The sequence below is a fragment of the Oenanthe melanoleuca genome, chromosome 2 (assembly GCF_029582105.1).
Source record: "Oenanthe melanoleuca isolate GR-GAL-2019-014 chromosome 2, OMel1.0, whole genome shotgun sequence".
In the NCBI taxonomy this organism is placed as follows: Eukaryota; Metazoa; Chordata; class Aves; order Passeriformes; family Muscicapidae; genus Oenanthe; species Oenanthe melanoleuca.
The window spans coordinates 127,910,438-127,932,762 of record NC_079335.1 but is presented as its reverse complement, the minus strand read 5'-3'; the positions used below and the strand labels follow the sequence as shown (position 1 = coordinate 127,932,762).

Below are 22,325 nucleotides of genomic sequence, written 5' to 3'. Positions count from 1 at the left end.
AGTTAGTATTACTCTACTACAGAATCTGTACCTGCTCTAAGACAAAAGCTTTTTTGCATGTGGTATGTTCAACTGTTTTACTTTTTACTGTAGAAGTACTATTAATTTAAGGATCCACGTGAAGTCCTTCATTGAACTCTAATTAGTGGTTACTAGTTATTCAAAAATAAAGCAAGAAGAAGTATTTGTGTGTCTCCTTTGCCTTATTTTCTTGGAGATACTCTGGAGAGTTTTTTGTGTCCAGCCTGTTAGTAGTAACCCTTCATAAACCATGTAATAATTATTTCCTACTAATCCACACTCTTGAAGATGGTCCAACTTCCTTAGATGTGTGAAATTAAGAAGATTTATTTGGTATACTTTAGATTCTGTATAAACACCTTTTTTGATGACTACTGGTTTTATTAGAATTTCAGTGTGATTTAGCACTGTTTTCCAACAAGTAGCTTGTGCTTGTTGATTAATATTTAAATATGCTTTATATACCAACACAGTATATTTTTTTCTCTATTTTTAGGAAGATGAGAAAATTATTCTTTAATGTGAATGTCATCAGATTTTTTAAAATATCCATAATATTTTAAAAATATTTTATTAAAAATTAGTTCGGTCAGAAAAAAGCTTCAATATTTTCAGTGGAAGTGTGCTTTGCTAGTTTTGTCTATAGCAAACAACTGCTTTGACATTTTTGTCAAAATGTTAGTGGTGTAATAGACTAGAAAAATCTAAATGTTTCCTCAAATATTAGCTAAGACTAGCTGTTATGCCATAGTACTTACAGTGCACAAACCTTGCTGCATTTATTACTTTCTGTAGAACTGTCACATTAGTCTAACCAGTAAATGATTACTTATTAATGGACTTTTTTGTTTTATTTTGTTTTTTTATAGGGTTCAAATGGTATTTTAACAGACTTCCTCAGTTTCTACACATTACCTTCAACAGTGATGCATCATCCTGTTCATAAAAGCCTCAAAGCTGCCTATTCCTTTTACAATATTCATACAGAGACTCCCCTCTTGGACTTAATGAATGATGCACTCATTATAGCTAAATTGGTAAGTTGTAGGTTGGATTTTTTCTGATTCATTCACAAAAGTATTCTTAGGAGTAGTGGCAAGGTAAGAACTGGAGTAACTTATCCATGCCAGTGTATTCAGTTTTACTCTTGGCAGCACAGAGTGCAGTTGATGAGACATATACAATTTATATATCAAAATATGAAGTAATATCCTTGCTTTTCTTTTTTACTTTGAGTGGTGCTGGGGAATGACAAATGCATAAAGTATTTGCAATAGTTTGAACTGTGGAAACACCCAAGAGTACACTGATGACCACAGTTGCAAAGTATCAGAAGAATGAAAAGTATCACTAAAATAATTTCACTTGGAAATTAATTAATAAGTGCTATCAAATTTTGCATTTTGATTTTTAATTTTTTTTTTTATTCCTAAAAAAATGTAGAAATTTATTTATAATTTATTCTGAGGCTTGTTAACCTAGAAGCATTTCAGTAACTATTTGTCAGGGAAAACTCCTGATAGTCACAGGGAATACAGATTCCAGAATGATCCAAACTGAAGTTCAGAGACAGACTTTTAGAAGCTAATATAATTTTCAGGAGTGGCTAAAAATACTGGTAATTATTCTTAAAAGTCAAGGTGGAAAAAGGTTGGTCTGAGTTGGAAGTGTGGCACAGGGAGCTGTGTCTGGCCATTCTCTAGGCTGTGGGTGGGACAGATGAAGAGCCAGTTCCATGGTCTGACCACAAGGCTTTGCACTTTACCCTGCATACATTTCTCTCTTAATGTGACATGCAGCTTTTTCCTTTTGAGTGGATCATCCTATATCCCTTTCAATACTGGGATTTAGACACCTGTGGATTTCTTAAGTACCTGCTGAGCCTGTAATGCATCAGTAGATGCCTAATTATAGCTGCAGATCTGGCAGTTGAGTTTTACATGAGTAGAGGTAAGGCAGGGGAAGAGAGATGATAGCGCAGTCCTATTCACAGCCTTTTGTTTACAAAAATTCTGAGTCTGGCTGGGATGGAGTTAACTTTATTCCTAGCAACCCATATGGTGCTGCACTTTGTCACTGAAGCAGGGCTGATTACACCAGCATTTTGGTTGTTACTGAACAGTGCTTGCACGGCCTCAAGGCCTCTTTCCCCTGCAGTGATGAGGCTGGGGGTGGGCAAGAAGTTAGGAGAGAACACAGCCAGGACAGGTGACCCCAACTGACCAAAGGGATGTTCCACACCACATGATGTTCTGCTCCCCAATAAAGGCTGAAGGAAAGGAGGAGGAAGGAGAGGATGCTTCCAGCAATAGTATTTATGGCTCCTAACAATCATTACGCATGCTGAGATATTGCCTCCCAAGAAGTGTGTCAGGATTTTCATGGGTTTAGGTCTTCAAAGAGACAAGAGCAGTTGTTGGTTACTCTAAAATTTTTTATGGTAGAAGCAGTCTGAAAGAGTCCAGATTACCAAAGTCTGTGCAAGAGCTGTTTGGCATAGAGTCCTGAGCAGCAGCAGCAGCAGCAGCTCTCTGGTGTGAAGTTCTGAGTAGAAGCAGTTCCCTGGTATAGAGTCCTGAGCAGCTTCAGCAGTTCCCTTCTCCTTCCAGACGGTGATGATGCTGCTGAAGGAAGAGAGCTCTCATCCCATTACATGGATTTTTATTTGTTAATTACCCATGAGCTAAAAACATGAATCTAAAACATTTCTTCTGAACCTCTTAGAATTCTAGTTCTAGAAAGCAGTGTTCATTCTTATGCAAAATTTACACATATAGCTCTATCTATTCATGTAAATGGTTCTATCTGTTCTATCTGAAAATGTAAGCAATGTTTTCATTATGTCTGGGGCTAAGTTTTTGAACTTTTACCAAGGCCTAAACTTTACACTACTTTCTAGGGCTTTTTACTCTCTTAAGGCCCTTAAAGCATATTCTTACTTACTTAAAACTTAGACTTCTACTTCATATCTATGTAACTTAATAATATTTCTACTCACTTAACTGAAGCTTGCACTTCTACTTCATGTCTGTGTGGCTTAGTATACTTTAATTTCTCTGAAGGTTTTAATTCAATTCCTGCATTCTGATCTTTCTCTGGGGGACTCAGAGAGGCTTCTGTTTTACACACTCCAGCAGAAGTGGTTTGACATCTGTCTGGCAGTGGGTAAATTCTTTTTGCTTCTCTTGTGCCTTCAGCTTTTGCTTTCTCTATTAAGCTCTCATTATTTCAATTCATAAGACGTCTTGCCTTCCCTTTATTTTCTCCCCATCCTGTGAGAGGGGAGTAAACCAAAGGCTGTGTGGGTGTTTGGCTCTTGTCTGGGGACAGCCCACCACAGTCTCCTTTCTGTACTTTAACAAAGCATGGGCTTTGGAGGTATAAATTCAGCTCAGCAAATTGCTTTTAGGGTTTGCATGTCAGCTAATGTTTATTTTTATATTCATATCACGCTGTATAAAATTAATTTAGAATTAGTTCAGTAGTTACAGGACGAAACACCTGACCTTCAAAGTAAAACCCCAAATTTGGAATTATTAACTTAGGTTCTGTGTATTCTGCGTGGAGAGTGAGATTTTGCATCAAGATAATCCCTCTAAAACCCTGCATATTTTATTTTTGAAGTTGACACTAAGAGTCTAGATCTAGAACACAGGGAAGAAATTATCTTCTGAGTCTGCTTCGGTGGTCTGTCAGAGCTGTGGAGAAAGTTCCTTTAAACAGAAACCTTTTTATTCCTCTGTGAAGATACTAACCTAAAATCTGCTGATGTTTAGATCCTGCATTAAAACTACATCTGGCGAGTTTTGTTTGAATTTTGAGTGTTTAATTGTACAGCTTAATGTTCTTATATCTAGAGTGTGTATCTGTTCTCCCCCACTTTGCTTCCTGCGCTCTGAGATTGCTGTTACTGTTACTTACTCACTTGGAGTATTTAAAAATTTGCTTTCAATGCCACATGTCAAATATTGTCACCTCATTTGTCTTATTTCTGCATGTTTTTCACAGCAATTTAACTTAGCATGGTGTCATCTGCGCACAGAATGATCATTGTGCAGGGTAGCAGGAAGTCTTAGTAAACTGCTTTGTAACTTTGCTTTAAATAGTCCTGGTGAAGAGCTTAAGTGCTCTTTTTCTTCAAGCCTCTTTTTTCCTAATATGGGATGCTCATTTAAAAGAAAAAAATCTTTTTACCGAGTAAAGAATGTTCCTTACTCCATCTTCTTGTGCTTAAGTAATTGAGCATTATTGTTTTGGATCTTTTGTCTTAAAAGTGTATCATGTCCTGCTGGTGCACTGCCTTTATGCTGTTAAGACTCCAGGAGTTTAGGTCAGACTCCCTTGTAGTTAATTGCAAATAAGTGAACTTTTATATCCACACTCCCAAGAAAATTCAGCTATCCATATGTGATGATTATTGCTGCAATGGCTTAACTGACCTTGGGTTTATGTTGCTTAGTAAGAGTTCCCAGTGAGGAGTTAGGATTTGATGCAAAAAAAACCTTGAGACTGATTTGGCTGTGTGGCTCTTCTGGGACAAAAAATTGTCTCTTTGAGTGGTGAATTTGGGAGGTTTATGAAAAGAGGAGATGGTAGAGGGTGCATAAGTAGGGGAGGGAGAACCTCATGAAAGATTTGAGTTCTCAAGAGAATGGCATTTCAGAAAAGGACTAAATCACAAAAATATGTTTAACAGAAGGATAAATTGCTGGAAAACACAGATGTATTTATGCAGCTTCAACTAGAATAGGCCGTATGTGTCAGAGCACACATGTGACTGTAAAAAATGCATATTTGTAAGGATAAAATGATGAGTAATGCTTTAGGGACTCTTCAGACCTTAGGCCCTGAAAATGGCTTTAAGATTTGCACCACATTGAAGCTAATCTTCAAGGAAAATTGTGCATTATACTTTAGTTTTCATTGGGAAAATGTCTTTGTGTGTATTCCATTGTATTTTTTCCTTTTAATTAGCCTAATTCTCTTGGCTACTGTATGGCACTTTGTAAAGTATCATTTGTGTGTTATTTAAAAATTTCAAAAGTAAAATTTAAAAAATGTTTTGCTGTTGCCAGAAAGGATTTGATGTGTTCAATGCGCTAGACTTAATGGAAAACAAAACATTCCTGGAAAAACTCAAGTTTGGGATTGGAGATGGAAATTTGCAGTATTACTTGTACAACTGGAGGTGTCCAGGCATGGAATCTGAAAAGGTAGGGGAGAAAAATGAGTTCCTGAATTCCATTAGATGTAATGGTACATTAATCTACGCTGGCCAAAAATGGCCAGAAGTTTTAAAATTAATTTAATTTGCCCTGTTTATTAATCATAACTGAGATACAGAAGACTATTGATTAGATTTACTGCCATACTTGAACTAAAATACTATATTTTTCTTCTTCCTTTAGGTTGGTCTTGTATTACAATGAGAACACTTATGTTTCTAGAACTCTTGAGGTCATCATTTGAGTTAATTTGATCTCCATAACTCTTGAAATGGTGTTGTTCAAGAGGAGTAAAAGCACAACGTCAGTGATACTGAAATAGTCCATTCAATCTGATAAATGAAGACATCCACATGTGACCAAATTTATTATTTTCAGATAGATCAGATCATGAAATCTTCTGTTGTCCATGAAAAGAATAAAAAGCACATTCATTTAAGTTTCAAAGCTTAGCTTGCACCTGGATGAGAAGAAGGTATTTTTTTCCACTCTGTAGAAAAGACTGTTTTGTACAAACTGAACTTCAGTGGTGGATTAGGGTACAAAAATATTTGCTATTATGTGGATGAACTGCTGCATTTCTATTTATTAAGTGGTGATGTATGTATGTCAGTGTAACAGAATGAAGGATACAAACTGGAGTATCTTTGTTTATTTACTTAACATGGATATCATCATTTGGGGGAAAATCACAAAGTACGATACATTTGTAGCTCTATGAAAGTCCTGGATGTTTTTGTAACTGGAGCAGTATGACAGTGTACTGGTTTAACTAGTGCATTTGTTTCTCCATAAGCAAAGCTGCCAAATCAATAAAAAATACAGATTTGTACTTTGATCTTCAATAGATCAGTGGATTGATTTAACAGTATCGCACTGTTCAGTGCAGGTGTTATCTATGTTGCCAGAATGATAATACATTACTGTACTTAATTTACAGTTGTGGCACAATACCTTAGTTTTTCCTCAGTAGAATAACATCAGCCTGTGTGTAAAACTAAGAATTTTAGTAGTGCTATCAGGATATTTATAGTTTGAATGTTTTCAACGCTTCTGCGAAATTGCACATATTCCTTTGTCTACTTTGATTTCCTATGAAGTCTGTAATTCTAATGAAAAGTACCTTGTGTAAATATGTATTCATAAATTGTTCCTGGTAGTGTTTTTATCCTGACTTTGGAACAAAAAGTTTTGCTATATATGTGGCTGGTAAGCAGAAGAGAAATGCTCTGCCCTCAGTCCTTGGAAGTCTCTGTACTGCACTTCCTGAAATGTAGGAGGGCTGATCTTCGTTGTTGGGTGGAGCTGTTTTAATTCCCTCATGAATGCGCAGCAACGGGAGTGGCTTCTGAAGCACTTTAAATGCATTCCAGCATAGTGTCATAGCTAGAGATGATAGCAGTTCTTTCAGCTCATGGATGCTGCAGAATCGTGAGCACTGAGAAAATCTGTGTTAAGAAACTGTTCTAGCTGAAAGTGCCAAATTGTGGTAGTGAAGCCTCTGTGCTGTGAGCATCTTTTGAATGTGACTTGAATATCTCATGAAATGCAAATGTCTAACTTTCCTTTTAAACATGCCTGTAAATCTGACAGCAGATTTTGCTGAAAGTTTAATTCTGTACATGAAGATAAATTTGTCTGTTCTTCATAACTGTTAGCCCTACCCACCACTTTGTAGCAGTGGGGTTTTTCTTTCTTCCCGCACCTTTTCCACTGTGTGAATGGTTTGTGGTTTGGTTTCTTTTTCTTGTTGAATTGTGGTGAGAGGATTCTGCCCTAGAAACAATGATAAATACTTTCCCTTACTGCATTATAGCTGATTAAAGCATTCGACCTCCTTCAAACAAAGGAAGGGACTGAACGTGGTTTGTTTGACCCATGGTTGTGCACCAGCTCAGGACCTCATGAATTTAGAAGGTCTTCAGAGGAGATCTAATGGTGCAGCTAGGCTTTACATCTCTGGCCACTCTTGATACCTCTCTGCTAGTAGCAGTCAAAACAGGTGATGCAGAGACAGCTTGGACTCTGTGTGAGGCCTGAGCAGAATTAAGTGCCTGAAAATATAATTGGTGGTAGTGATACCTGAGGTAACAAGGATTTAATCTTGACCCTGTCAAAGACTTAAGTTTTTAACTCCTAAAAGGTAAGAAGGTGCCTCTTTGACAGGGCATTCTCATGGGGTGCTCTGGGATGAGGTTCACCAAGCTTAGTGTGTTCAGCTCTTAAAGGCAGAGCCTCAGCAGTCCTCAGTCAGGGATGCCTGAGGTTGGTGGGACAGCAGGGCATAGCTCTGTCCTCATGGCTAAGATACTTGCTGAGACAGCCCAGGTAATCACAGCCCAGGTGAAGGATATATTCATGTTCTCTGCCTTCCTTACCCTCAAAAAAATGCAAGTGGAAGAAATGCTAGAATTTCTTTTCTCCTCTGAAATCAGAAGGCAGATCATCCCAAGTATTGTCTGTCCTTTCTAAAAAAGAGGCCATGACAGGACCAAGTATGTCCAGGCAGAAGACAGACTTGAATCTGGGTTTCCTGCAGCCTGACTTCTGCCTAAATCTTCAGGTTAGGGAACATGAAGGAAGGAGCATGGACAGTCTTGTCCTCTCTTCTAGTAAAATAGTGCCATTTGCTGCTGACTCCAAGGGATAAACTTCTGTCTTGTCTGGCTCACTCTGCATATTCACTGAGGGCTGGAGGGCAGAGACATGCTCCTGTAGAAGCTGTGCAGCACTGTAGCTCAGAGAGAAAATTTATTAGACAGAGCATGAGGGAAGAAGGCCTCTAAGCTTGAGTGTTGGGGCATGTGTTGGAGAGTTCTGTTCATGAACATGTGTGAGTTAAGCATGGCCTCTTGTGTCCCTGCTGAGTGTTCTTCACCTGAAGTATCCCAGCATCAAGAGGACTTGAACCTTGAAGGTGTCCCAGCCTGCACCCACGCAGTAACGCAGTTACTCTGTCACCTCTCTGGAGGTGAAAATTGTGGCAACTCACTTTGACTTCCTAAGCAGACACTAAACAAAATGTGAATATGTGTGGGGCCTCTGTCAGGAACTCAATAGGAGAGACCCTTCTCTTGTTTCCAAGGTTGAACCTGCATGCATTAGTCCTGCTATGAAGGTAAGACTCCTCAGAACTTAATAGGTGTTCACAAAGGATTGGTGAACGTAAAGCTTGCTCTACTACCTTTCCCACCTGGCTTTTTGAACATCTGGTATTTCTTTCCCAAAGTAACTTCCTATCTGCAGAGGGAACCCAAATCCCTGAAAACAGAGACAGACCTGGGCAGGCAGTGAAGTGCTTGAAGGATGATTGCTGTGCTTATGTTCTTTACCAAAGCTAATCTTTATGCTCTCTGTAAATGCTCTTATGCTATGGTTAGCCAGCCTGGGAATGAAACACACTAGTGCTAGCATGCCTTCAAAGTTTTATGCACCCAGAAATTCAGAAAAAAGGACATGTATAAAGGATTATGAAGCAAGGCAAAAAAATGTCACCTAGACACGGACAAAAATTAAATGCTTTGTTTAAACTTCAATCATGACTACACAATCACATTAGCCCATTGCTACTGCCTGCCTTCATAGTTGGTATCATGAACTAAACTAATTTCTAAATAAATTCAAAATACAGATGAGCTACTGGATGACAGTGGAAGTCTGGATGAATAAATCTCTGAAAAATAGATGTAAATTTTACCTTGTAAGGAACAACAAAACTTACTCAGTTAAGGTATTTTATGCTTTCTTCTACAAGTAAATTCCTAGGCTGTTGATTGCCTGAATTGCAGTGCTATTTCCCTTCTTTCCTACAACCCAACTCCCTCATTAGGAAATGGTTCATAGTCCCTAGTAAAATTAAAGGAAACTCAGAAGCTACGTGATATGTTTTCAGTCTCGTAGCACTTATAGTTCTCATCTGCTTTATATAAAACAGTATATGGCTTCTGTCAATTTCCTGGGAAATGATTTTAGACTTCGAGATCTAATGGGGTTTAGGTTTACATTTTCTCACAGGATATGTGTTAATAATTTGCATATGGAAGTATTTCTTTTTAATACTGCAGCAGCAGTAACTTGGTTTTGTATTTGGAAATAGCTTTTCCTTCAGTGTACCATGCACCAGGTATCAGGTGGAACTCAAGTCTGCATACATTTGTGATCAAGGCAAGTTGTTCAGTAGAAAAAACTATAATAAGAGTTCAAAAGGGAAGTCTGCCTGTGCTATTTACTTGAACTCAGCTTTAAAAGACTTATACTGGCATGGACCTTTGTTTAAATAAACTTTCACTTTTGGTATTTATTTGTTTGAGTAATTATACATAAATCTCTTTTGCTTAAAGCATGTTCATCTGTGTAAAAATACAAAGTTCATTTAATGCTTTGTATTAATTCCAAAGAAGTATAAATTATGTCTTAAAATTACTTTGGCATGTTCATTACCGGCTTTAACTCTGATATCCAGCTGCAAATGAAAATACTTACCCAGTAAAGACTAACATTCAAGTCTGAGCAATATTCTTTATTACAGCAGAAAGTACCTCAGCCAAATGCAATGTGAAGTTCACCTTGTATTAAAGAGCTTTACACTGTAAAGCCTGAAAGAATTGTTCAGTTAGAACTGTACTCCACCCTGCATTTAAAAAACCTGTTTAATAGAAAGAATCAAACTAAAATCAGTTACGCTGAAAAAGCCTTTTTCTTTTTGCGAGGGGGTTTCTTTATCTTATTGGGATTTGGGACAAGTTTCTTGATTTTCAAAGGCTGCAAAATTACATTTGAAAGATCAGGCTGATTGCTTTCCATATGCTTCCGCTTCTGACTTGTGAGCTTATCCCCCAGCACCTCCGCAAGCTCTTCAGGTTCCAGATTTTCTGAAGAATCTATATCTGTGTAAGTCATGGGTTCTTCAGTTCCGTACTGAAACCAGGGCACGTCCAGAGCTGGTATCTTTGGAATTATTGCTGCTATTGCTTCAGTGAATTTGTCAGACTGCTTTTTGAAGCCGAGTGCCAGGATGGATGTCAAGCCGAGCAGGGGCGCGATGGTCTCGCTGAGCCGCGGCACCTGCCCTGCCGGCGTGGCGCGGCTGGCGCTCAGCTCGATCAGGTGCGACGTGATCATGGCAGGCTTGGCAGACTTGCACACCAGCAAGAGAAGAAGCTCATTTTTTTCCAAGGCTTTTGTAACTTCATTAACTCCAATAGCAAGCTGTCTTCTGATACTTATGTCAGTCCATCCTGGTTTTTGTTGGTAGCTTTCTGCTTCCTCTTTAGGGAGTTCACTGGTGCCAGTATCACTCTTTCTTTCTGTTTGTTTTTTTGTAGGGGAACGTTTTTTCTTTCTTGGACTCTCAATCTTTTTAAGTCCAATATGTTTAATCCTTTCTTCTAAAGTCTCTAGTATAAAACGCATATCTTCTCCATCTATGGTTTTCCATTGGAAAACAAAGGGGTTATCTAGACACGTTTTTACAGTGGTTTTCTTTGCTTTCCGAAGTGTTGCTGTCCCTTGCTGAATTACAGACATCCTGAGGTGTTTCTGTGTTTTATCAACCTAAGGAAGAAAGAGCAAGACATGAGTTCAAATACCGTACTGTGTGCTATGGACATTGTTCCCAGAAGCTTCTTCTAGGAATGCAGAAGAGAAGCACTGTATGTCAGTGATACTGGCATCTTATCAACCTCCTCACATCAATCCTTCACGTATCTTCCACAGGGCAGGTGGAGCTGCTTATTTTTAATAAATAAAAAAAAGCTGGACAGGACAGTAAGGCAACAGCAGTGACAACAGACCCTTCTAAAGCAGAACAAAAGCAGCTGGAGGTATTACAGATGTAAAAAAATAAAACCCACAAACCCAACCAAACAACCTATCCCCAGAATCACAGGTTGAAGGATCACTCCATTATTACTACTGCACAGCTGCATTGTCCCCCATGTCATGGGGGGTTAAATAAAAGCAGAAACTGAATCACAACATGAAACAAGTTCCTGAACTTATTTAGGATTTTTAGAGATCTGTCTTTTAAGTCTTTAGTCTGTGCCTTTGTGTTTTTCTATATTTGGAAGGTATGATAGAAGCTTGCAGACTCTTTAATAATTTATGCTTTCAGGGAAGGCAGGCAATCCCCTACAGGCCTCCAGCAGTTCAGAAGGGGTCTTTGATATCACCTGGACAATGCCTTCAGGGATGAGAAAAACTGAACCGGAGCGGAGAAAGTGTAATTGTTCTTGCTCTGATTGATCTAGTCCAGAGTAACAGTGAAGACATGAGATCAAGCCTGATGACAGTCCATGGTAAATTGCAAAGCCCCCATGCTCCTGCTTGGGACTCAGTGATGTCTACATTGCTGCACTGGCAAGCTTACAGAGTAAGTGCAGCTCAGGTTTCTAATCAGGGGAAACATGGCATGAATCCCCTCTAAGTTTCCCAGTTACCCAAGCAGGCACACAGGTTGCATTTATGTCCAGCTCATGAACATCTAAAGGCTGCCACCCAAAATATACCATTTTGGTAGTCATACCAGTTCTCTGTGTACTGGTAGTGAGTTAATCTGATATAAAAAGACAGATACTATCTTTACCCAAGTGTACAGCCATCAAGCAACATCTGTCTGGATAGATTTTCACTCAGGTGAACTCTTGTCTGGAGAACAGCAGGAGAAAGATGCACATGGCGTGATTCTGAGGGCAGCCCACAAGCTGGACTGCAAAGGCCAGGAGCTGGATTTGATGATCCTTGTAAATTCTGTCCAACTCAGGATAGTCTGTACTCTATGATTCCACCTTGAACAGAGGTGCATCAATGCAATGTGAACTGTTACCCAAAATGAAAGTCAAAACCACTAAAGGAGTTTGCAGAGAACAGTAAAACTGAGAATTCCAAAATACAAAAAAACCACCGTGGTGCTCTTGAGCTTCTCAGAATAATCTATGAAATATGCTGGGCCACCTCAGCGATGTAAGAACAAAGATGTACCAACTTAACTTTTATGGAGCTATCATTCATGCAGCTATATCTAATCCCTTTTGCTTGCCATCACAGTGGCAACAACAGAAAAGTGAAAAATGGAAATGGCCACAAAAATTCTTATCTGTGACTGAATTAGAATGGAAGCTTGTGATTGTTTTTAAAAGATGAGCTCTGGGTTATCGCTTTTAAAAGCTTTCAATTAGGGATGCTCTGATGGCCTTTAACAAGCAAAATCAGCGACAGGTACGAGAAAAAAAAACAAGGAACATGTTCACAATTCAAAGACTACATTTTTCTTTTCCTGAGGAAAACAAGCGTGCAGAAATAAAGAAACAGAGCACCGAGTGAAAAAACGAGCACTGAGCTCGCCCACCTCGCCCCAGGTCGCGACGCCCTCGCTTCCGGCGGAAGGAGTCGGGGAACGGGCCGCGTTCAGGAGCTCTCTGCAGCCGCTCCGCTCCGGGCGGGCTCCTGCAGCTGCTGCCGACAGCGAAACGCGGGTTAAGCACGGCCCAGCACAACGCCCTGCGCCCGCCGCCGGGTGCCGAGACCGCAGCACCCTCTCCCCGCCCGCCGCCCCCACCCGCCGAGCACTGCGGGCCGGGCCGGGCCCACACGGCCCCGGGAGCGGAGCGGCCTCCGGCTGCCCGACCGCGGGGCCCAGGCCGCAGCTGCCCCGCGCCCGCCGGCACAAAGCCGGCCTCACCTCCGCCGTCCCACGCTCCAGGAACAGGCCACGAGGCACAGACCAGCCCCGCTCCGCCCCCGGTCTGGCCCCGCTCCGCCCCCTGCGCCGGCCCCGCTCCGTCCCCGGCTGAGGCGGGGCGGGTCTCTCCGGGGCAGGGCGGGTCTCTCTGTGCCGGGCCGGGTCTCTCTGTGCCGGGGCGGTCTCTCCGAGGCAGGGCGGGTCTCTCTGTGCCGGGGCAGGTCTCTCTGTGCCGGGGCGGGTATCTCTTTGCCGGGGCAGATCTCTCTTTGCCGGGGCGGGTCTCTCTTTGCCGGGGCGGGTCTCTCTTTGCCGGGGCGGTCTCTCTGTGCCGGGGCGGTCTCTCTGTGCCGGGGCGGGTCTCTCTGTGCCGGGGCGGTCTCTCTGTGCCGGGGCGGTCTCTCTGTGCCGGGGCGGGTCTCTCTGTGCCGGGGCGGGTCTCTCTGTGCCGGGGCGGTCTCTCTGTGCCGGGTCGGTCTCTCTGTGCCGGGGCGGGTCTCTCTGTGCCGGGGCGGTCTCTCTGTGCCGGGGCGGGTCTCTCTGTGCCGGGGCGGGTCTCTCTGTGCCGGGGCCGGTCTCTCTGTGCCGGGGTCGGTCTCTCTGTGCCGGGTCGGTCTCTCTGTGCCGGGTCGGTCTCTCTGTGCCGGGTCGGGTCTCTCTGTGCCGGGTCGGTCTCTCTGTGCCGGGGCCGGTCTCTCTGTGCCGGGGCGGTGTCCGAGCTGCGCTCAAGGCCGCATGGCGAAGCGGCCGTAGCTTTAAGGGGGCCTGCCGCTGCCAGGTCTAACCGTAGACTCAGCACCGGCATTCCCAGAGTTCGAGCTCTCTGGCGCTTAAGCAGTGGCAGACCTGATTAGTTGTATATCAGCTAACGCAATCGGTGCCAGATCACCAGGTGACTTCATAGGGACTTCACAGCCACAGGGTGTCCTCGCTGCAGTGCAGTGTGCGCCGTGCTGTGCACGGATCTTGTGTTCTGTGACCGAGGGGACATGTAAGGGCTGAGTCCATTCAGTGTTTTCCGCAATCTGCCCTCAGCCTTTAACAAATCTTCACAAGCACGGACATCTTCCACATTTACCGTAGTGTACAGCATGGTTAAGCACAGCCTCTTGGCGCTGAAAGTGCTGAGCTTCTTCACCAGGGCGCCGCTGCTTCAGAGATGTTTTCATTTCTTAAAAAAAAACAATCTCCTTTTTACTTAAATTTACTTGGATTGTTTTCTCATTATTTCCTGACTTAATTTAACTGGACTTGTTTCCCCTTAAATTACTTTTTTGGCACGGTTTTATGGAAGTTAGTGGGCTAAAAAATGCAGAAATACCTACCATAGATCAAAATATGCTTAGAAAATCATGTACATAAATGTGTAGAGGCATGAATATAAATAATTCATTGATACAAGAGGGATGGATTTTTTTTTCTTCAGCTGTTACATTTGCAGGATAGTTCATCAATTAATTTAATATTGTTTTTATTCTGTACTTAATAGACCAAATTAAAAACCAGCATTCACAGTGTATTTTGTGTGTGTAGCCACTTGTGTGAGGTATCCTTGGGATGACCCAGGATTTTTCCAGAGCTGCAGCTGAAGGGTGTGAGGTCCCAGGTTGGCTGGATATGGACATGGACATGGGCAGGGACTGTGGCAGAGGGAACAGTACCAATCACTGCGCTGGTTGCAGTTCAAACCTTTCCAGAAATTACTTTGTCAAGCAGACGGTGTGGGATTCCTTCTGTATCACTGCTCTCGACCTGGCGGTCTAATACTCGGTGGTATGGCTGGAGCTCAGGCTTTCTGCAGAAACCACTGAGTCCCAGTGTGCTGACAGTCCCTGTGTGCAGTGAGTCCCTGTGTGCTGTCAGTCCCTTTGTACAGTCAGTCTCTGTGTGCAGTGAATCCCTGTGTGCAGTGAGTCCCTTTGTACAGTCAGTCCTTGTGTGCAGTGAGTCCCTGTGTGCTGTCAGTCCCTGTGTGCAGTGAGTCCCTGTGTGCACTGCTGTCAGTCCCTTTGTACAGTCAGTCTCTGTGTGCAGTGAATCCCTGTGTGCAGTGAGTCCCTTTGTACAATCAGTCCTTGTGTGCAGTGAGTCCCTGTGTGCTGTCAGTCCCTGTGTGCAGTGCTGTCAGTCCCTGTGTGCTGTCAGTCCCTGTGTGCCGGGTTTCCCTGTGTGCAGTGCTGTCAGTCCCTGTGTGCAGTGCTGTCAGTCCCTGTGTGCTGTCAGTCCCTGTGTGCAGTGAGTCCCTGTGTGCAGTGCTGTCAGTCCCTGTGTGCAGTGAGTCCCTGTGTGCAGTCAGTCCCTGTGTGCAGTGAGTCCCTGTGTGCAGTGAGTCCCTGTGTGCTGTCAGTCCCTGTGTGCTGTCAGTCCCTGTGTGCAGTGCTGTCAGTCCCTGTGTGCTGTCAGTCCCTGTGTGCAGTGCTGTCAGTCCCTGTGTGCTGTCAGTCCCTGTGTGCCGGGTTTCCCTGTGTGCCGTGTTTCCCCGTGCGCTGCCGGCGCCGCTCGCTGCCGAGCGCAGGTCACGGGTCCATCCGCCCCAGCCCCGCCGCGCCGCCGCAGCCCCACTGCAGACGCGCCGCGTCCCCGCCGGAGAAGGAGCGAGGCCGTTCCCTGCGCATCCTGCAGCAGCATGACTCTTCAGGTACGCTCTCCTGCAGCTGGTGAGACAGGACGAGAGGAGAGGGATGCACTGTGCATTGTGTACTGCCGTGCTGGAGATTGTGGTATTTCTTCAGCATAAGGATTTTTACTGAAAAATCAAGGTTACCTTGCGGCAAGGGAAATCTGCCTAAACCCTTGGAGGTTAAATAGTGCATTACTTCTCACAAGTGGAGGGTAATAAGCATGCTGATTAATTTGAACTATTTCATAGGTCATGTAATATTTTGAGCCTTACTGTTGAGACCATGCATGAATTATGTTTTCTTCAGGTGTGCATCTGAGATTGCTAGGACCAAGTTAGACCTGGAAAGGCAGGTGCATACATATATTTTTAGGATCTAGCTGGTTGCTTGGAGCTATTAAAGGAGGACGGAAACTTCTATCACTGAGACAGTGTTCTATGTGCATTTGGGAAGCATAAATAATTTTTAAGGAAGTTGTGTGTATTTTTTAGGGTGTATGCATCTTTAGACTGCTACATTTTGGTAGGCTTGTGTATTGGTAGGAGAGCTTCTACTTTCTTACTTTCTGGCTACAGAGTGGGCATCCTTTTACACTCTCACTGATTATAGCTTTAAATAGCTGTTGAGGAAATTGTCTTTGTTGCTGGCTTTTAGCCTGCTACCTTTGTGGGAAACTGTGAATACTTCCCTTGTCTTGGCTGTGCCCTGATGGATTAAGCTGTTTTTCTTCTTTAGGCATTCCTATTATCCCTTTCACAGCAAGATTTGCAAGCTCTTCTATCCCGGTCTCATTATGTCTATCTCAGCTTAGTTAGTGTGCATTTTGCAAAGAGTGAGCAGCACAGTGCTCTGACCTAGATGCAGGGAGTGCACTGCCAGCAGCTTAGCAATTTTCTTCTGAGCTGCAATTATGTTGAATCGCACAGAGGTTTCATTGTGCTGTGTTACAGCTAAGAAGAAATCTCTTTCTTTAGTGGATCAAAATTGCCAAATCCCAAACATAATGCCACCTTTGCTTAATTAATAATTGCTGAAATTACAGTTTGTTTTATTCTGCCTTGAATTTACTCTAGAAGGTGAATTTATTAGCCTGATGATTAAGCAATGAGCCATAAATCATAATAAGAAAGAGCTGAATGAAGTATGATATGCTCAGCTGTATACACTTTCACAAAAAAATCAGTGGTTGAAATTTTAAGATACCATACACATTCTGCATTAGACATTATAGAGCTTTTTTCCAAATTGGTTTGGTTTACAGTCACCAACCATATCCATAAATTTATTGAATCTAGCTGTATGGGAATGAGGACAAATGGATGAAATAATGTTCTCATTAGTGAAGTTGTAAAATATTTATAGGTTTTGCAAACTGGTAGAATATTCTGCTGTAAATGAAGAATTCATTCAAGCTTTTTTCTTTGCAAAAAGGTGCAGTGTCTGATAATAGTCTGATAATTTGCGATTTTATCTTTAAGGCACATGTGTATGTTTATGTCTGTATATATTTTTATGCTTTTTATTTGAAGAGTTAAAGGGAATTTTATCAGCACATGATTAAAAGGAAATGGTATTTTTACAGGCTGCTCATAAGCTTGTTGTGTAAGCAGACAAATCCTAAAGAACAGTCTGTGCAGAATGACTGGCTAGAGGGGGATAAAGAAAGAAAATTTTAGATTTCATTTCTGCACACTTCTCGCCCTGTAAGATAAGCATTTGCTAAGTTTTAAACTATCTTGTGATATTTGCCTATAGATGCAAATAGAATAAAATTATAGGGAGATAAGATTATTAACTTAATGGTTTCCTTAACTTATTTTTTTATCTTTTGTCTTGTACAGTTGAACAGGGCCTTTGGTTCATTCTTACTGTGAAGTTGTCATGGTTTAACACCTTCCAGCAAATAAGTACCATGCAGTCTCTTGCTCACACCCCCTTCACCTGCAGTGAAATGGGGAGGAGAATTGGCAGTGGGGAGAAGGGGGAGGAAGCAAAAACTCATGGGCTGAGATAAGAATAGTTTAATAATTTTTTTTTTTTTTAATAAAATTGTATACTGTGATAGTAGTAATGAGAGAGAGAGAGAGAGAGAGAGAGAGAGAATGTGCAGTTAAAACCAAGAGAAGCAAGTGATTCACAATATGACTGCTCGCTACCCACTGACCAAGGCCAAGCCCATCCCTGAACAGCAATCAGTCCCTCTTGGCCAGCTCCTCCCAGTTTCTACACTGGGCATGATTTTCTGTGGTGTGGAATATCCCTTTGGCCAGTTTGGTCAGCTGTCCCAGATGTGCTCCCCTCACCTTCCCCAGGTTCTTATGCAGTTCCTCACTTTCAGAGCATGAGACACTGAAAAGTCCTTGCACTGAGTAGTCCAAGCACTACTCAGCAACAACCAAAACATCAGTATGTTATCGACACAATTCTCATCCTGCATCCAAAACACTGCACTGTACCAGGTACTAGGGAGAAAATGAACTATACCCCAGACAAAACCAAGACATAAGTTTAGATCAGAAAACAATTGCAGACATGTGAAAGATTTCCACAGATTTGAATGGTCCTTGTACATCAGTTCTGGCAGAGGCTCACATGCAGTAGTAACTTATTTGAACTAAACAGTGTGGCAACCTAGTTATGGTTTACTACCGATAGCAGTTTTAAATCTTAGAGTTAACAGAGCATGAATCCTGCTTTGGTTTGCATGTGTGTGGATAATATTAAGAGATGTCTGTCATGGAGGAGTCAGTCATAGATGTAGTCATGAATGTCACATTTCTGATATTTAGATTAATAATGAAATACTTATTTTAACAAGATTGTACCTATAAAAAAACCTCTTGAGCAGTAGGTAATCACATTTGTTTTCATAAATAAATGTCCATCCCTTTTATACATCTGTACCAAAGTGTGACTTTAAATGCTTTGCTTTGAGGAGCATCAAATATGTACAGTTCCAGTTTCTTTGGACTACTATGTTAATTGTTATTAGGTAGTTTGCATTGCTGATTTTTTTTCCTCTTGTTAAATGCTTCTCTGTTATAAATGCTATATAGCTATTAAAAATAATGTTGTTAGTGTATAGGAGTTTTTGTGATTAGACTTGTCTTGCTGCCTTAGTACAGGCTCCCTCATATCCTAATGCTGCAGTGCCTGGAACACTGCAGCAGCGTGCCTGGAGTGACTCAGGGGTAGGCTGGGATGTAAATTCAAAGCATGTGAGTTCCTCTGCAATCCCCATGTCCTTGCCTCTTCCCTGAGGTGAGGGAAGAGGCAAGAGGAACAGGCCTGTTTTCATGGAAGGCTAAGGCACCTGACTGTCAAAAAAAGCCCTGTGAGCAGTCTCACAGGGACTGTGGGTTTAGACTCCTGCTTGTGGCAGTGTGTCTGTCCCCTCCCTACTCCCAGGATGAGGGCACCCATGCTGTGCCTAAGACACAGGACAAGGTGCTTCTGTCCCAAACCCTGAATTCTCTCCCTGTGCTGCTGTGACTTTCTGGCCTCGAAAACTTGGGTTCGCCATTCTGGGTTTGCTGCTGAAAGGAAAAATAGTGTTATTTACTTACTTACTATGGCCCTCAGTAATTTTTGATGAAAAATTAAAAATGAGCTTAACATATGAACTTGTTGAAGCATTTCATGTGGTTGTAGAAAATCCAGGTACAGTTGCTGTGCAGAAGGAGACCAAGAGACAATAAGAAGAAAAATAAAAATTTCAAGACTTTCATGAAAGCAAATATTAATATTACAAAAAAAAAAATCTGAGAAGGGATGCTGTGAGGCCATTTCAACATTATTGATTCAGCTTTTATATGTAGTGTAAAGCACACAATTTTGGTTTATCTAAATTACAAATAACATATATACATTCTGAGCCTTTTGGTTCTTTATTCTAGGCAAACCCTGTATTTGTTTTGCAGCACTCTCAAATACTTGTAAAAAAAAAAAATCTGCAGTGTTCTTAAAAGAAATCAGACACAAAAAGTTGGACTTAAAGCTTCGTGTTTTTCTATGGTTCTATGGTATAGTTGCCTTTTAATAACATCGAGAATTATTTTTATTGAAACAGGAACAAACTACATAAGTAATTACATGTTTCAGTATTTAAAGTTTTAGATTTAAGAATATAATTTGGAAGTAATTTAATCTAGAATTTAGTGCAGAAACTGCCAAATCATATACTTTATTGAATGACCAAATGTCAGATCTTTAAGAAGGTAAATGGCACTTGGAATCTGCCTAATTCTCAGAAGATTGTTATATTCAAAATAGAACAACAGCATTTCTCAAACTTAAAACAGTCATTATCAATTTTAGCTCATCAGTTCTTCTCTGTACTTCTCCATCTGTCACTGGGCATCTGGTTCAGGGAGGCCTTGCTGGGAATCTCCCAGAAACTTCTGCTTGTCAGTTATGCAAACACTGAGGTTCTCACCGAGTTGGAAAATTATTTATTAAAAAGCATCTGCATTGCTGCAGGATTTTTGTCTTTTCCTTTCATTTCCCTTTAAGGGTGCTGTGAACTGACAGACCTAGAGATGTGTATTGTCATAATGAACCCCTCCCATCTAATATTTTATGAATTTACAGCTGCAGTTTAAACAATATTCAAGATTTAATTGCTGTTTTGCAGGGAGCTAGAATGCCCTTTTAATCATACATCATGATTTTTAAAAAACATTCCATTTAAATGCACCTCTCTGCTTGCTGCTCCTTGTTGCAACACTGCTGTTACAGATGTACATCTTCTTGTGGCAAGCACTTTTGTTCTTAGAAGACTTGTGCTTTCTCTTTGTGGGTTTCATATAGCAATTCAAAATTTGCAAAAAATTAGAAATTCCTCAGAAGTTTGTGTCAGGTGAATCTCATTAGCCAAGCTAATTTTTCTCTCATGTTCTCGCTCTGCTCTTCTCTGGCTGTAGTTACAACTGCACAACCACTTATTTTATCTTCCTTCTTACCTCTGCTACCACAGAGGTGTTACCACCTTTCTAATCGGCCCAGCCTTGCCCAGAGGCACATCCATCCTTGGAGCCACCAGGAACTGGCTCTGCTGGACATGTTGGAAGCTTCTGGCACCTTCTCATGGAAGCCACCCTTGTAGCCTCCCTCACTACCAAAAACCAGGCCATTCAAAACCAATACAGCTGGTTTGTACATAATAAATATGTGTGCAGGATATACTGTGCTTCTGCAAATGCAGATCCAGCTCAAAAGCTAAAATAATTGTTGAAACCAGCATACAGCATGTTAAAGTGCTTGTATCATTCTGCATTAGAGTAGTGCAGTGACCTGATGTGTCTGTAGTCACTCTACAAAATTTGGCTCTCCCTGAAATGTTCTGGGCATGAAACAGAACTCCAAACCTTAGCCTGAGACCTGCTTTATAGTGAGAATTGCTACAGCCTCAGATTGATGTGAATGTGTGATTCACAGTGATGAAATGAGTAAATTTACACTTTACTCTGGTGCTCTCCTGTGTTTCAGAGGTGGCTGTGGAAGGTGGTCCTGTTAGTAGCTCATCTCTGAGGTACCTCTGTGCCACCCAGTTCCCTGTCAGCAGAGCAGTGGAAATGGAGGGTGAATTGGGCAGTACCACTCAGAGGGGATTTGAGCTCCGCCACTTGAGCCAACACAGTGCAAGCAAGATCAAAGCAACTCAGAGATTACTGTGGGGTGTAAAGTTCAATAAACAGCTTCATACCTGAAGTGTGACTGTAAAAGACATATACACCACATAAACTGGGGAGGCTGCTTGCCCCTGTCAGCCATGTAAGCCTATATCCCTTTCTAACATTTATGAAGCTTCTTTCATGGGAAAAAGCCTTGTCTGAATTGTTAAACCCAAGTGAGTCATTGAGAATATCTAATGATACTACTGTGTGTCTTATAACTCATGTTTTAAATACACCCCTTGAGAGGAGAATACTTTCTGTTCTTTCATCAGGCTGACTTTGATGGTGCTGCAGAAGATGTAAAAAAATTAAAAACAAGACCAACTGATGAAGAACTGAAGGAACTATATGGATTCTACAAACAGGCTACTGTTGGAGATATTAATATTGGTATTACTATATATACTTCACATTTACTCACATATCTTGATAAAATCAAGGTAATGTTATGTAAATCTGCATGATAACCAAAGCTATGCATTTATTTTGGCAGAATGTCCAGGAATGCTAGATTTGAAAGGCAAAGCCAAATGGGAGGCATGGAACCTGAAAAAAGGTGTTACACCCATTAAATTTACATCCTGTAGTCAAGTTTATAGGATGACAAATGAGGAAAGATAATGACTCCTACTTTCCTTTGCAGGTTTATCAAAGGAGGATGCCATGAATGCCTATATCTCTAAAGCAAGAGCAATGGTAGAAAAATATGGAATCTAGAATATTCAAAATAATTCCCACTAATAATTAACTACTCTTCAGTAGCTGATGAACTAACTTGAGAAAAATGCAGTACTAACTCCTTTTTGTGTAGTCTGACACTAATATCTTTTAAGCATCAGCTGTTTGACTTTAAAGGGTATTTACATATATAATCGATTTTTAGCTTGTATATTAATCTAAATAAATTTGAACTGAATAAATTAAGCTTTATTAAGAATTGTGGAATTTTGTGGGTATTAAATTATATTTAGCATTTTGACAGAAGAAGACAAACAGAAAAGCTCTAACAGTTAAATAACATAGACATGATTTTTTTGCAAGCAAGGTTATGGAATAAAGTGAAGAGTTTGTGCATAAGGAAGAGAAGAAGGAAAAGGTGAAACCT

At 41.4% G+C, this 22,325-nt stretch overlaps 3 protein-coding genes across 5 annotated transcripts in view; 2 read left to right on the top strand and 1 right to left on the bottom strand.

The window, feature by feature from the left end:
- The window catches only part of NMT2 (N-myristoyltransferase 2), a 37,197-nt gene extending 27,651 nt beyond the window's left edge, over positions 1-9,546 (top strand). Inside the window, exons 10-12 of the mRNA XM_056483093.1 lie at positions 891-1,058; positions 5,097-5,234; positions 5,430-9,546. Of these exons, the coding sequence (XP_056339068.1) occupies positions 891-1,058; positions 5,097-5,234; positions 5,430-5,450 (327 nt within the window). The 3' untranslated portion in view covers positions 5,451-9,546. The remainder of the gene's footprint in view (positions 1-890; positions 1,059-5,096; positions 5,235-5,429) is intronic.
- A 198-nt stretch (positions 9,547-9,744) lies between these two features.
- On the bottom strand, positions 9,745-13,004 carry RPP38 (ribonuclease P/MRP subunit p38). 3 transcript variants are annotated; one of them, XM_056483094.1, is made up of 3 exons: positions 12,925-13,004; positions 12,592-12,698; positions 9,745-10,799 (listed from the first exon to the last, which is right to left on the bottom strand). In XM_056483094.1, the coding sequence occupies exon 3, from the start codon at positions 10,770-10,772 to the stop codon at positions 9,924-9,926; it is 849 nt and encodes a 282-aa protein (XP_056339069.1). In that variant the 5' UTR covers positions 10,773-10,799; positions 12,592-12,698; positions 12,925-13,004; the 3' UTR covers positions 9,745-9,923. The 3 variants fall into 3 exon arrangements, with proteins under 3 accessions (XP_056339069.1, XP_056339071.1, XP_056339070.1); XM_056483096.1 differs by having other exon boundaries at positions 12,592-12,695; positions 12,925-12,990; XM_056483095.1 differs by lacking the exon at positions 12,925-13,004 and having other exon boundaries at positions 12,592-12,844.
- A 482-nt stretch (positions 13,005-13,486) lies between these two features.
- ACBD7 (acyl-CoA binding domain containing 7) lies at positions 13,487-22,143 on the top strand. The gene is made up of 4 exons (XM_056483090.1): positions 13,487-15,562; positions 21,493-21,610; positions 21,714-21,776; positions 21,864-22,143. Exons 1-4 carry the CDS (start codon positions 15,551-15,553, stop codon positions 21,935-21,937), a joined length of 267 nt encoding a protein of 88 aa, XP_056339065.1. The 5' UTR covers positions 13,487-15,550; the 3' UTR covers positions 21,938-22,143.
- The last annotated feature ends 182 nt before the right edge of the window (positions 22,144-22,325 follow it).